Consider the following 14,310-nt stretch of genomic DNA (forward strand, 5'->3'; position numbering starts at 1 on the left):
AGCCACAGGCACCAAAGCACTGAGGATAAATAAGAACTGGTGGAGCTAGAGAGGCCTCACAGCCATAACTCATCTAATTCAATGATGATAAGAGAAATGGTGATGACAGCATTAAGGACATAGATCCAGAAACCTTGCCTGTTTTTGCAGCATTTTGTCTGAGCAGGACAAGGCACCTGGTAATAAAGACAGCAATCGTCCCAATCATGCTAGTAGTCTGGTTGTTCCTTTCCCTAGCAAAGATGCAGTAATGACAAAAGTAAGGGCATTTTCTCCATCTTGAAACTTTATTTCAATACAGGTATGTATGGAATACTAGAGAAGAATTAGTACTAGAAGTATTAAAACATTTCCTTGCCTTAACTTCTGTGTTAGCTGTGCAGACAGACTTCTGCTTTAAGGATGAAATATAGTAATTTGGAAAATGCTGGGCCTGTATTTTCAGTTTGAATTGAATTTGCTTACAGTATCATTCCACTTAGTGCTCTAATTTGCTTGAATATTCACTGCTGAGATTTATTCCTAGCCTGCTCTTAACTAGAACACTGCCAGAGGTCTGCCTCTGCTGCCATCAATGAGAAGCTTGCTCATGAGTCAAACTTCCCTCTCAGATAAACGTGAGGAAGGCCTTAAAGTTACTGAGACTGCACAGATGTAGCTGAGTGGGGAATGTGCCTAAGCAATGTCTTCATTGCAATCAGGAAACAACCAGAAGTAAAAGAGATGTAATTTCATAAATATGAGCAATGAAATAAACCACAGGCCCAGAAGAAAAGCAGCATGGGACAAAACCCAGAAACTCTGGGACAGATCGTTCTTTATTGTCCATGATTACTGATTTTCATCAAGCTTTCCTGATTTACAGGAGTGGGAAGTTTAAGGGAAAAAGGGTAGATTTAATTAGCTTCACAGGCTAATGACAAACTTGAAGGCTGGTGCTCACAAAGTGTAAGGAATCTTAAAAGCTGTGCCACTCATAGCCGTGTCTTTACAAAAAAACAAATGCTTGCGTTTAATAGGGCGATAGTGCCTGCACCACTGCCAAGTTCTAATATAATACTTGGCTTTGTCTTTGGTGACGATTTTGTACAGACAGGCATTGCAAACACAAACAGCTCTCAGTCCTCCTCTCAGCTTTCTGCAGGAAAAGACTACTTCAAATACTGCCACTGTACCAAAATGGATACATGGAGGAAATACAGAGAGGGCTCCCTTCTTCCCACACTCCCCGAGCACTGAGCTCAGCTCGCACACAGGAATGACCAAGTTCAAGTCCCCATCGCCCCTGCTTTGCACTGCTCCAGCAGCAGCAAGCAGGCAGAAATCCAGCCTGCCAAGCTGTATGGGGATTCCCCCAGCATTAGGGAATCATAATGTGCTTTTAGCACCACCTTTTTCTTCTAACTTTGGTATAAGAATCTTAGCCCAGACGCCAAGATAGCTGCTATGGCAATCGTGATCTGCCACAGCAGCATCTCATGGCCCTCAGAATCAAGCGAAAATTAGAGAAGCTGTGCCATTCAGGACAGCTTTCTGTTAACCTGATTTTTTTAAAGGAAATAAAATTTAAATGTTCAGGCTGTCTGTCTGCAATAACATCAGAACCCATTATCAAATTCCAACCAAGTTGGAAAGAGCAAGGGAAGTCCCTAAGATTCTACAAATTTAATGGAAGGTACTGAATGTCTGTGGAAAAAAAACCTAAGAGATTCAAACTATCACTCCCACTACAGAAAGCTCACTTGTGATTCAATCCTTAATGTATGTCAAGAGAAAGAAAAAAGATGGACAAACAGCAGAGACACTTCTGAATGAGTCACAAACATTGTCCTCACCTAGTCCAAGAGCCAAGGGACAGAGTAAGAGCAGGAGCAGCAGGGAAATATGGAGTACAATACTGGAGAATACAGAGTTCCTTAATTTTACAGTTCACTGAGCAACTTACAGTTTAGCTGCACAGGATAACACAGACTAGCTGAAGAGTTGAGGCTGGCAGTGATCTCTGGAGATCATCTACATCAACACCCTTGGTCAAAGCAGAGTCAACTGGAGTGACTGCTCAAGGCTTTGCCTAGTCTGGATTTGAACAGATACAAGGAAGGGGACTTCCCAACTTCTCTAGGCAACCAGTGCCAGGTGCAACCCCCTCTCACAGTGGAGGAGCTTCTTCCTATATTGAAATGGAACTTCCTACTCGCACAAAGAAGGCCTGACTAGGATTAGTGCCTTGGCATGAAGGGATTACATTCAGATAACGTAACACAAATTATCCTTCCCCTCAGCTCACGAACTAGGCAAGAGACGTGAAATATGGGAGAAAAAAAATACACCTAAGAGAAAATAATTCTCCAAGGATATAAGTATTAATTTCCCAAAGACAAAGCATCTTGTGTAAGTAGGAGACAACCATAAAAGGACCTTGTTTTTCAGTCGACCATGACCATACAGTTAAGAAAAAAAATATGACAAAATGCTTATTAAATATGGGCTATGTCCTTGAGTATGTCTATCAGCTCTTCTAGCAGTAAGCATGAACCTGTTTAAACAGGGCCTAAACAATTAATGGTCTCAGCCTTGATACTGTAACATCTCCAAAAGTTTTCTGAAAATACCGTCCTAGAGTCTTAATTAATTTTCTCTAAGAAACTGGCAGCTGTAGAAAGAATCAAATATCGATCTCCTAGCCTCTAAATTAGCATGACAATCCTTGGATCAGTTTCTATTTTGAACAGGCAAGGTAACGCCAAAGTCTAAAACAAAGATAAACAAACAAAACTCCAAAAGCAACCAAAAGAAAAACCAACAAACAAACAAAAAAAACCCACCAAAAATTGCAAACCAAACAGATGATGAGCACTTCAAAAAGAAAACCATGACCAAACCTGTACCTGCTGCCAGCAGGTTTTCTGAACATGACAGCCAAGCTACCCATCATTTAGAATCTGAAAATACAACAAGAGCTTTGTAATAGAATACTGGGAGAGATTAAGAGATTCCCAATCCTCTGCTGGCAAATAGTCAGCAAAAGACATCAGAAAATTTTTAGCATCCCACACAGTACATTTAACACCACAAAGATTTGGGATATGAAGTCCTGTTTCACACTTAAACTTGTGCTTTAATGCAAATGCAACAAAACATTAGTCTTAGCAAAGCTACACACTAGATGAGCCCAGACTTCATCAGAGCAAGACATTTTTTTTAAATAGAATTTTTAAAAGGAAACTGTACATCTCCAGCTCATGTTCAGCTGCAAATATGTTCTTGAAGGTCCCTCCTCCTCTTAAATTATACTCCTGTAAGGCAGGTGAGCCAACACTATGAATCTGGTTCTCATCCTGGACCAAAGCAAGAAAATAATCACTTTTCCAATAGGAGTATCTATGTAGAAACCTAGTGTCTACACTGCTAGCCACACATAAAATAATTAAGAAAAAGAATGAAAGAAGATTAAGAGACAAGCGATTTCATCATCATTCCCTGCTGGGTCAATATGAAGACCTGGTACATTCTCATTTGCAGCTGCTGTTCCACTTTGGCAGACTGACACTTAATAGTTCTAAGAGTAGGCTTTAGACAAACAGTAAAAAATTAACGTATTTTTGGTCCAGTCCAGATTGTTTCATCCAGAAATCAGCTCCACCATTACTTCTGTTGCAGTCAATAGTGCTTTTAATAGGTAAAATACAAGGGGAGTCAGTTTATGGCATTTAAAGCTGAACACACAGAGGAATGACACTGCAAAAACAGAGTGTGTTAATACACAGGCAATGTAGACATTATTAAAAAATATATACAGTACCATACTGATTTGTTTTCCCCCACATTAAGCATATAGTGCAAGAGACAGCAAATCAAAACTGCAAAAGCCTCAGGACATAAAGACAGCATGTTGTTTTGTAAGTAGAAGCAGAGAGCCAGAAGAGCACTTACTAAATGGATGCCTGAAAACAGTTATCCTTTAAAAAAAATAGAAAAATTAAATGTAAGTACTTCACTGGAAATATTATCATGGCAATAATTCCCATATAGTGTTGGAACATTAAAATGAGAAAGAAAAACAGATAGTACTTGCACCCCACCCTTAGCCACCCGATGATGATTTCTCTCCTCAGTATCCCCCTGCACCCTGCATTAACCCAACTGCTGTCAGTTGATTCACAAATCTCAGTGCAAAGTTTCCACCAACAATAACCTCCTTTTGTCAGTAGCTGGCAAGTTACCTACTTTCTTCCAAACTCCTTAATCATAAAATCACTGATTATCAAATCACTGGGTGGATTATTAGCTAAAAACCTGAAAAGCAGCCTGTTATCTGTGATGAGCTACACAAAGAATGGTCCCTTCCAGTCTAACCTTACCCCATCCCAAATTAAAAATGTTTATGTGAAAAAAAATAAACTAAAAAGTATTCCTTGTCCTTTTAAGCAGGCAATAACCTTTATCAAGGAAGCCAAAGTAGGCACAACAAAAGTCTAAAAACCAGAAACTGCTTTGCACAGTCATGGGGTGCAAAACAGTAAGCCTGGCCATTAGTAGTCCATGAAAGAGTTATTTAGGGCAGCTTTAGGGCTACTTTGTATCAGGTGGCCTGATATGTCTCTGTGGCCTTCAGGAAATAATAAAATCATTTCTTCAAAATAAAACCAAGAGCACTAACATTTGAAGGAAAGTGTCCTACTCTACCAACTCCAGCACCGAGCACGCACCAGCCACCTGCACCAGCCTGAAGGTTACTCTGCCCTCTAGGAGGGCAACAGCACCACTTGCAAGAGAATGTACCTGGATTTGCTTTAACACACACCATCATTTACCTTCTTTGTCCACACTGCTTTCTGTCCTTAGTCTCATGACACACTTGCATTTAACAGCCTTTAAAAAGTTTATCCCAAGGTCATTGCAAAAGAAAGAGCGCATTCCTGTTTATACAGTCCAGAGTACAACTGCACCCTGATAGGCATCTCTGCCTCAAATGACACATCCAAGAACAAAATGCTTGTAGCTACATCAATAGCTAGTAATGCATTTCTACGAAAGGAACCAAAACAAATTCTGCTGTTCCACCTAAACTCCATTCAAACCTAACTTTCAAAAGCTATGAAGCAATGGAAAAAATCTTCTGGGTATTTTTTTTAGTATAATTTTAGTTCAGATTTTAATATATTTTTATTAGTAATGTTTCTAGTCCGTAAACATAATTAATTCATTAAAATTTTATATATCTATTTAAAACTAAATGTGTAATAAGTAAAACGAAACTGGATCAACAATATTCACATGCTCTAAAATAGGCATTTTAAATCAAGTTTAATTTGGTCACACTTGTATACCTTCTAAAAGACTTTCTGGAAAACTTGTATCTACCAAGCATGTATGCTCATAGGAATCATGTCCAAACTGTCCAGGAAATCTGAAGTTTTGGTCTGAACTTGGAAACATTGGTGTTAGAAGTTCTTGCACAATGATCCAAGCAGAATGCAAGGTCTTATGCAATATACCCAACAGACTACATTCAAAAGTACAATTCAAATCTTTGAATACTGCATAAGTGCAACCAATCCATAAGTGAGGTAAAGACAGTTGGGGAAAGAAGATATAAATAGTGTTTGCCAGAAAATCTGAAACAAATAAGGATTTAAAGGAAATCACTCTGCATTTACAGACACTGCAGATGAAGACGGTTCAAGTTCATTAAGAACACTATTTACAACAAATTATTCATGTTATTCTACAGATCATTATGGCTGTTTTGTAGAAAAACATAATGTTTATGCATGAACTGGAAATGAAACAATCTCCTCATATTCCCTAAGCAGAATGAACAGCATTATTGACTAGGATTGCTAAACATCTTGGGCTTGCTTAAAAAAACAGAAAATTTCTTTGGGATATTTCTTAATAGGACAATCCACAACAAACACAAAAAATCCACCCTCATCTATTTATCCTAGGCTTGGTGATCCTTCTATTCAAGTCAGCTCAACTTGAAATAAGGACTGACTTCACAAGGGCAAATTACAGTACCTTAGCATTTGAAGAGGACCACTACATGAGCATTCATTTATGTCTCTGCCTTTACTGTACTTCACAGAAATCTACATCTAGGCTTCCATCTCATCTTATGACTGTTCTCCTATTGCATAGTACTGTCTTCATGCAATGTCTTTTACTTCAGAAGGTACTACTTCCAAACTTCTCATTTCCTTTCACTTTTTTCTGAAAGCTGAAATTCTTCTACCACCTACATTTGTTCTATATTACCTACCTGCTAATTTTTAGGTGTGTATCACATTTATTATTGTCATCACAATTACAGTTTAATTCTCCTAAAGCACACAATATTAAAGACTTCCCAAAATGTAATGTACAGAGTAAGCTTATGGTATACTGAAAAACACTGCAATGCTGGAGAATCCAAAACATACACTGGCTGCTCCACTCAATTTACAAAAGGAATTGTAAGAACTCACCTAAAACACTACACTTGGTCTGTTCCTAGAATCACAGATTTTCTAGAGCTCAAAAGAATTCCTCTCAAGAGGTAAATTTTAACAAGAAGCTTTTTTCCTTTCTTCAACCTCTCTCCTCACCCTAATGCAGTCCTTCTCACTGTGACAGAACAAAATGACATTAGATCAGTGACAAAAAGTAGAAAAGTGCTTGAACAGTGCAAGATCCCTATTTGCAAAATCAGTGCTTCCATAGTTCCCGCTGCCATGGGAAATATAAGTATACAGTCATAGAGCCCTACTCATTTGACAGGACCCAAATTTTAACAACCCTTGGGTGAGAAAGCTTACTGTGCTTTACAAAGAAAAACAGTAATTCTGAGCCTGCTGCTGTTTCCACAAGTTCATAATAATTGTGCTACTGATATTGAGGTAAAAGACTAATGGCATGCCCCTACAAAGTTTTCAGAAGGATGGAAGTTAAAAATAATTTTCACTGCATTTAGCAAAGAGGATTTTGCTAATTAAAACAATAAACAAAACAAAGCAAATAAAAAGAGTGAGAGTCACAAAAAGAATAGCTGAACTTTTCAGTTCCAACAAGTAGCAGGGTAATACTAGTTTACTTCAGTCAGTAAAGCAGGCAAACAGTACTTTTGAAAAGTCAGAGGTATATAAAGTTAAGAAAGACCAAATCTCTCTAAACTTGCAACCATGAGTTGATAATCCATTAAATGTGAGTCACTGTGACATAACCTTTCTCGGGAAAAATTCATTCTTAAGACCTTTACTACCTACATACAGCATTGCTTGCACTATTTATTTCTGTGATTCCAAATTCAACATTTAAGTCTTCACAGACTATCATAAGGAGGAGTATGGGTTCATACTGCTTTGAAAGAAACTTTCATAAGGAAAGCAAAGCATATGTATGAAAATATTATTAGGATATATACTAGTTTGTTGCTTGCTTGTGTGTTTAAAAAGGCCATGAGGAAAACTGCAATGATTTACTCCTCTTACTATGATATGTTCATCCAGACAGCTAAATGGAAGAAAGCTGTACTCCTTAGATTCTATCCAGATCCAATATGCTGGGTTAGAAAAAAAATTACAGCAGTATGGATGAAGAGGATATATTTTGTTTAGCCTACTTACCTAAGGAAATCAGGCTTCTGAGACCACATTGACTACCCAACATTCCTTGAATAGAGCTGAAGTTTTCAACCAAATTTGACAGAGACAAATGAAAAAAATCAACAAATTTCAGTTTGTGCCAGTGTCAAGGAAACACATGGTTAAGGCTGTAAAGAAACGTCCTGTTTAAGCTCTCACTGAATAAAAGGTTATTAAATTCACTAAAACCCAAATTTAATTATTTCTGTTCTTACATAACCCAACAGCACACTGCTGAACACCTCGCTCATGGCTCATATATAATTAACATGTTATACACCAAAATAGCTGTAAGCTATATGGGATGCAATGCAGAAAAGGGAAGCTGTACACTTTTTGTGAAGGTCAAAGTGCTCCGAGTTTCCAGCACCACTTTTTGTACCAGGCTTAAAACAGAATAAAAGGAACATGACAAAACGGATAAGCAACATTAAACTTCCCATGAAGTTTATCTAAATAGAGTAACTCCCACTTAGAACCAATGCCTTATTGCTTGTAGACAAATCAACATTTTAGAAATTTCAACTAGGCATTGAATAGGTGCTACAGCAAACGATGCTGAAGCCTATACAGTGACTGTCAAATGAAAACAGAAGAAAACCCTCCAAAATGCTGAAGACCTTCACAAGAAATACTTCAGTTCCTCATCTTTGCACTCATTAATAAATATTCACTACAGTCAGTTTGAATTACTGTTAAGAGTTTCAAGGGTGAAACGGGGGTTAGTGAGGCCAAAAGAAACACAAGAACAGAGACAACTGTGGAATTCTAAAAAAAAAAAAATAGAGCAAGGAAGACACAAGAAGCTGGTTTCATGTAAAATTAGTGGCACATGAAGAAAACCTATACCTAAACACTGCTTCCTGATCGGGTGTGACTGGGGCTTCCCAAGGTGCACTGTTTCCATGTGTGTTACTGTAACAGGACATACATCCATTGCTCACTACTGTTAATTACAATGAAAATCTCCTATAATTCACCATAAAAGAATGTACCCATAGAACTGAGATAAAACAACCTTTCCCCACACACCCATATATCACAATCACAGCAGTGATTTTTTTACACTGGCAGTTCCGTAAAATAATTTTTTGAGTACAACAATCAAGATTCTGATGCTTCTTGTATTCTTGCAAGATCATTTACATAGAGATTCCATAAGCTATTCCGCCAGATGACGTCAAGAAGAGGTGCTCTAAATTCAACCTATTACAAAAGCAAACCATCTTGCTATGGTTCTCAAATGATATGTTAAATTCATTTGTTGCATTACTAAAAATATTTTTTGTCCCTCGATCATTCCCACCAGCAGCAAAGATCTAAGCCCATCCGTTTTTCAGCACTGCCCTGTACAGCCCCCTTGCAACTTCTCTGCCTGAGAGGCCCTAATCCTCTCTTTGGCACCGGTCACCTCAGCAAGCGTCACGCACCGGCCCAGAAGGCTGCTCAGGACAGATTCTGCACATCTGATCAATCAATACTTTCAGTTGTTACCCACCAATTTGAACAGAAGGCTTCTCCCTGTCAGTTTTGCCCACCCACAGCCAGATGTCACCAGGTGCCACTAATGTCCCAGATTCCACAACCGGACCTCTCTGCAGGGACCAGCAGGCTGCTGCTGGTAAACACTTTTTTTTCAGCTTTTAAGGTGGCAATCACACGAACTTAACAGGGAGAAAGCCAGAGAATTCTACCTACCATTAAGTTCTCCCTCCACAGCACCCTCTCCAAGTCTGCTCTGAACTATGAATGAACCCTCACTCCTCCCCAAAACCCCTTCCTCTGATGTCAGTTAAAGCAGGTAACACCGATTAATACGTTTGTAAAACTCCAATGCATCTGGGAGCAAAGCTTGACCTGCCTGTCTGAAATAACATTATAGAGTCAATAATTTTTTATTCCAAATAAAAGCAGTGGATATGAAGATCACTGCAAATGGACAGGACTTTGCAACACAATTTACACTTTCTTTCTATTCATCATTTCATTTTGCCAGATTTTTTTTCTCACTCTTCCTCATCCCCTTAGGAAAAAAAATTCCAAGACATTACCTCCTAATCTCCCAAGCTTCAAAGTCAAGCTCTAAATGAATTATTACAATCACAACTTCCTTCTGTATGCCACTGCAACCCAAATGCCAAGATCCACAATATACTATGGTGAATCAGGCCCTCTTACTGCACTGCTTGTCCTCTCCCTAAATGCTGCAGGTTGCCTGCTTACCCTCCAAAACAAGCAGGATGAGGATGAGCTACATGCCACACACTGGTTATGCCATTCTGCAAGCCCTCAAATGTGATTAGCACAGAAAATGCGAGAAGACCAAAAGGCATCTTTCCATATTTAGCCATGTATGTTTAATACTGAGCTAGATTTCACCTCAGTGCATTATTCCATTAATCAAGGGCGGGTATAACAAGAGACACACAGACTGACATCAGCTACTTTCAAGATCTCTCTTCCTCCTTCCCCCACCTCCAGCTTCTATGACACCATGTATTGTGCAGTTCATGTGCATTCATGTGTGCAAATGGCAGAGACTTATCTATAAAGATCAGTTATACGGTAAAACTGCAAAAGGAAACTTTCACCCTTGTCCAGCTGGTTGAATAACTGCAGAGGCCAACAGCAGCAAACCTCTAAATACATCCTGTTCTTCTCTCTCCACCCCCACATCTCTAATCACTTAGGAGGAAGATAGGAAGATTAGCAGAGAGGAAAAAAAACATAACCAAAGCTGCAGATAACCCTTTAGGACCACAACATCAGGCTATAAGAACATGGAGCAAAAGGTTAATGCAGCCGTATTTTCAGGAATCTCAGGCACAATTGCATTTAAAGGGGAGGGAGGGGTACTGAGAAGGTGAGAGAGAAAGAAAAAAGGAAATGGTGAGGAAGACAAAAATGAATTTGTCATCTACAGCTGGCTCTTTGATCACCTGGAGTATTCAGGAAAGGATTATCAGCAGAAACAGGGCAGTTTTATTAACAATACACCACAATTTTTCTTGTAGGATATTTTCACTACCATCATCAGAACAGATTTTAGTAAGAACACAGCTGCAGAACACTCACTGAGCTATGCAAAGGATAAAGGTGGTAACCAAAACAGTGACAGAGAACTACCTTTAGCAGCTGATATACTGAGGAGATTTGAAAAAAAGAAAAAAGAAATACAAATAAAAGTCACTTCCACTAGAAGATAATGTCATCTTCATCCATGTCTCTGAACGGTTGCTATGGGGTTGTGAAGAGGAGGGGAAGGATGGGGGGGAGGTTATAATCAATCATCTCAGAAGAGCATTGCTTCTTACAGAGAAAGATCTGGATTTTGACTGTGTCCCCAAGAAAATTGCGGACTGCAGAGCCGCTGCCACGCAGGGCAGTGAGGAAGCAGGCAGAGCAGAGGCAGCAGCTGGGGATGGAAACGCCTATTAAATCCTTTAGACAACAGATGGGCAAAGCTCGGCTGGGTTATAAAAAAAAAATACACCACAATGCATCATGTTTTATTGTCCCACCATAATGAACAACACTTAACACCCACATGCCCAAAGAAGCCCCCCCCTATGGCTGATCTTACCCCCTCCCTAAATTACAATCTCAAGTCTCAATCCACTTTTGGGGGGATCCCAACCCAATGAATTTGCCAGATGTCATTGCTTATTGCACCTGTTACTAAAAATAAAAATTAAAAAAATAAGAAGGAAGGCATTTGGGCTTCTTTTCAAGGGTTTTTCCTCCAATTAATACTCCACTGCCCTTGAAGTGAATATGCTATCCAAGCAAGCAACAGTAAGTCCAGATCTTGAACGCATTTAGGGGATCTAATTATGTCATGTAGGGCAGAAGCACCTGCTCTCTGCTAATTCCCTCCACTCGCTTTCCTCTTTTTAATATTTCTTACCATTGTTCCATTCAGGAAAATCTGCTGGGGGCGAGTTTCATAAACAAGCTTTAAGCAAAATAATTAAATAACCTCCCTTCCCCCCTCCCAACCCCTCCTACAAAAACACAGCATAGCCAGAATGAATTCTGCTACCGATCCTCTATTTTTCTTTTATTTCAGACCCTACCCACCAAAACCACCAGCCCATCCATCCATATTTGCTAAATACCCACAGCAGTCAGTGCCAGAGACATACTGTACATATTTCCACCACCCCCCCCAACTGCACCTTAAGGACTACACCCTTTTCAATCATGATGTCATGAAATACTGCTGGTGACTCCCCCACTACCACCACCACCACCTCCTCGGTACTACAGGCTGTGAACCTTTAATTTCAATATAATTTGATTAAAAAGAAAAATGCTCCTAAGTAGGGCAGTGAAGAAACGGATGTGAAAATTCACCACCAGCAGATCATCTATTTTTTCCTCTGCATGCACTCTGGCTGTCATCAGAACAACACCCATTAGCAGGAGTAATGAACATAAAGCATCTTGGGCTTTTTTTTTTTCTTTTTCTTTTCTTTTTTAAAAAAATGAGAAAAGAAAAAAAGGAAGAAAAGAAGAAATTATAATGGAAACTAAAAATAAATAAAGGCCAAAATCCCCTATGAATATTATCTTCAGTGAAACAGCAAATGGGAAAACCCGAACCCTCGAACACCCCATCCCCAACACCTCACTGGCTGCTACAGCACCTTCCCTCTAGCACCGCTGCTGCTGCAAAAGAACCAACCTGTCTGTCCTTTTCCTAGGGTTTTCTCCAAACGATAGGGTCCAACATATTGTGCATGTTGAGCTCCGCTGCCTTCTTTCCCTGTTGATGTCATTTCTACCTGGATCTGTAATTCTGCAATGTGTATGTGCTGATGAGCTGGAATTTCTCTCTCTGCAGCTCTTTAAATTCCCACTTTGCAGCTGTGCAAGCAAAGCACTCTTTTTCTTTGCTTTAGTCCCCTTGGTTGCAGATTTTCGTCTTCCTCCTCTTTCTTTCCTCTCTCTCTCACGTGCTTGTTTCCTCGCTGTGTCTGCTTGGGACGCTGAAAGACGAAGGAGTTATTTTAGTGTTCAAAGAGGGGGATCTACGATCCAAGCCCAAGGAGCATGATGCTGGTGATCCGAGCTCCGCACGCCTTGTTCTCTCTAGGAGCTGTTCAAGGGAGAGCCAGAGCTGGAGCAGCGGAAGAGCCGGGGCCCGCAGCTGTGAATGACATTAAAAGCAGCCAATCCCCTCGGCTCCCACCTTCTTCTCCCCTCCTCCTTCCACTACCTTTTCTTTTCCATCAGCAGCAGTTGCTGCCTCTGCCTGCTACAGAGCATCATGACCAATGGCAGCAGCAAACACCTAAGTTCATCAGCCTATTGATAAGGCACAATTAAATATAATTTAATGTGTATATTAAGACCTAAATATACATTTCTTTTTTTTTTTCCTCTGAATTCTACTCCACTATGCAGATGCAGTTCCAGATTGTTAAAAAAAAAGGCAAGATTGTGGTAGGAAATAGGAAAGGGGGGGGGGGGGGGGGGGCGGGGGGAAGCTACTTCTGAAAATGAGCTTGAGAAATTATTTGATTCTATTTGATTTTGGTAGACCTGTATCTCCTGGGGGTTTTACCCTTTAAAGAAAACCCCGAGGAAGAGGGGGGTTGCAGGGGAGGAGAGAATAATAACAAGGACAATCCTGTAACCACTGAACTCAGTGACAGACCTGCTTTTGAATTTGATGGGAACAAAAAAACTTCGGGTCCTCAGATGAATAGATAAAAAAGTGAATGGCCACTCTCTTAATTAAAATTGCAACTGAAAATCTAGGGATTAGACGTTAATAGGAACAGATTGCCTGATCTACAGGCACCACACTAGCAGTGTAAGAAAACTTTCACTGCTTCTGTCCAAGTATGGCTGTGTTTAACCTTCAGAGATTAGGGAGCCGGACAAAAGAAGAGATTCTGCAGAGATACTTCAAGTTCAGCAGAAGCCTGTGTACTTTCTGCATTCAGGACCGCACAAGTTTCAGCCAGTCTCCAGGGATATCAAGCTGAAGCTGTTCCCACACACAGGTTCCATTTTTACCTTCTGTTCTCTACTTTAGACAGAAAACTGGTCAAGATATTGCTGTTCGAATTCCAGCTGAGGTACAGAGAGCAAGAATTCTCAAGTCAGGGAAGGTAGCCTTGGCAAGCCTGTGAAGAGAGAGTAAAAAGAGGGCAAAACTTTTACAAGCCTTATCATTATCTTTTGCACATTGAAAGAAGACTATTTCAGGTTTATTTATTTGGAGTATTTTTGAAGAGGGAATTTTACCTTTTTAAAATATCTGTATCCAAAACCAACAGATGCTCTTGTAAATTGTAATAAAACTAGAAATTTGCTGTCTACCTGTACCACAGACAACATTACTATCCAACAGGTTGCAGAGGCATTAGTAAGGTGAGGAGGTGGATGGAAATCAGGTCAGATGAAACCTTAAACAATTTCAGGATTTCTTCAAGAAACAAAACCCTAACACTTGCTTTGGAAAAAAAACCCCAATCCTGCTTTGCTCTTTACTGTTCACCTTTACTCACTTCCAGGCTGTGTCAGTGCAGCAACCTGTAAGCAAACTCCAGAACACCATCCCCATTCCTCAGCTTCCCCCTCCACACTGCACCCTATGTGACCACCCACCAAGACTCCTTCCCTGCCAAGCACGGCTTCTGTGCCTTTCCAATGGCAACCTCTGCCCCCTCCA

The 14,310-nt window shown here is 39.9% G+C and overlaps 1 protein-coding gene across 12 annotated transcripts in view; it reads right to left on the bottom strand.

Annotated features, from left to right (window-relative positions):
• BRSK2 (BR serine/threonine kinase 2) overlaps positions 1-12,762 on the bottom strand; it is a 304,023-nt gene extending 291,261 nt beyond the window's left edge. For all 12 annotated transcript variants that reach the window (XM_063398200.1, XM_063398199.1, XM_063398205.1 and 9 more), the window contains exon 1: positions 12,313-12,762. In XM_063398200.1, the coding sequence (XP_063254270.1) occupies positions 12,313-12,406 (94 nt within the window). In that variant the 5' untranslated portion in view covers positions 12,407-12,762. The remainder of the gene's footprint in view (positions 1-12,312) is intronic.
• Between the last annotated feature and the right edge of the window lie 1,548 nt (positions 12,763-14,310).

This window comes from Prinia subflava, chromosome 5 (assembly GCF_021018805.1).
Source record: "Prinia subflava isolate CZ2003 ecotype Zambia chromosome 5, Cam_Psub_1.2, whole genome shotgun sequence".
In the NCBI taxonomy this organism is placed as follows: domain Eukaryota; kingdom Metazoa; phylum Chordata; class Aves; order Passeriformes; family Cisticolidae; genus Prinia; species Prinia subflava.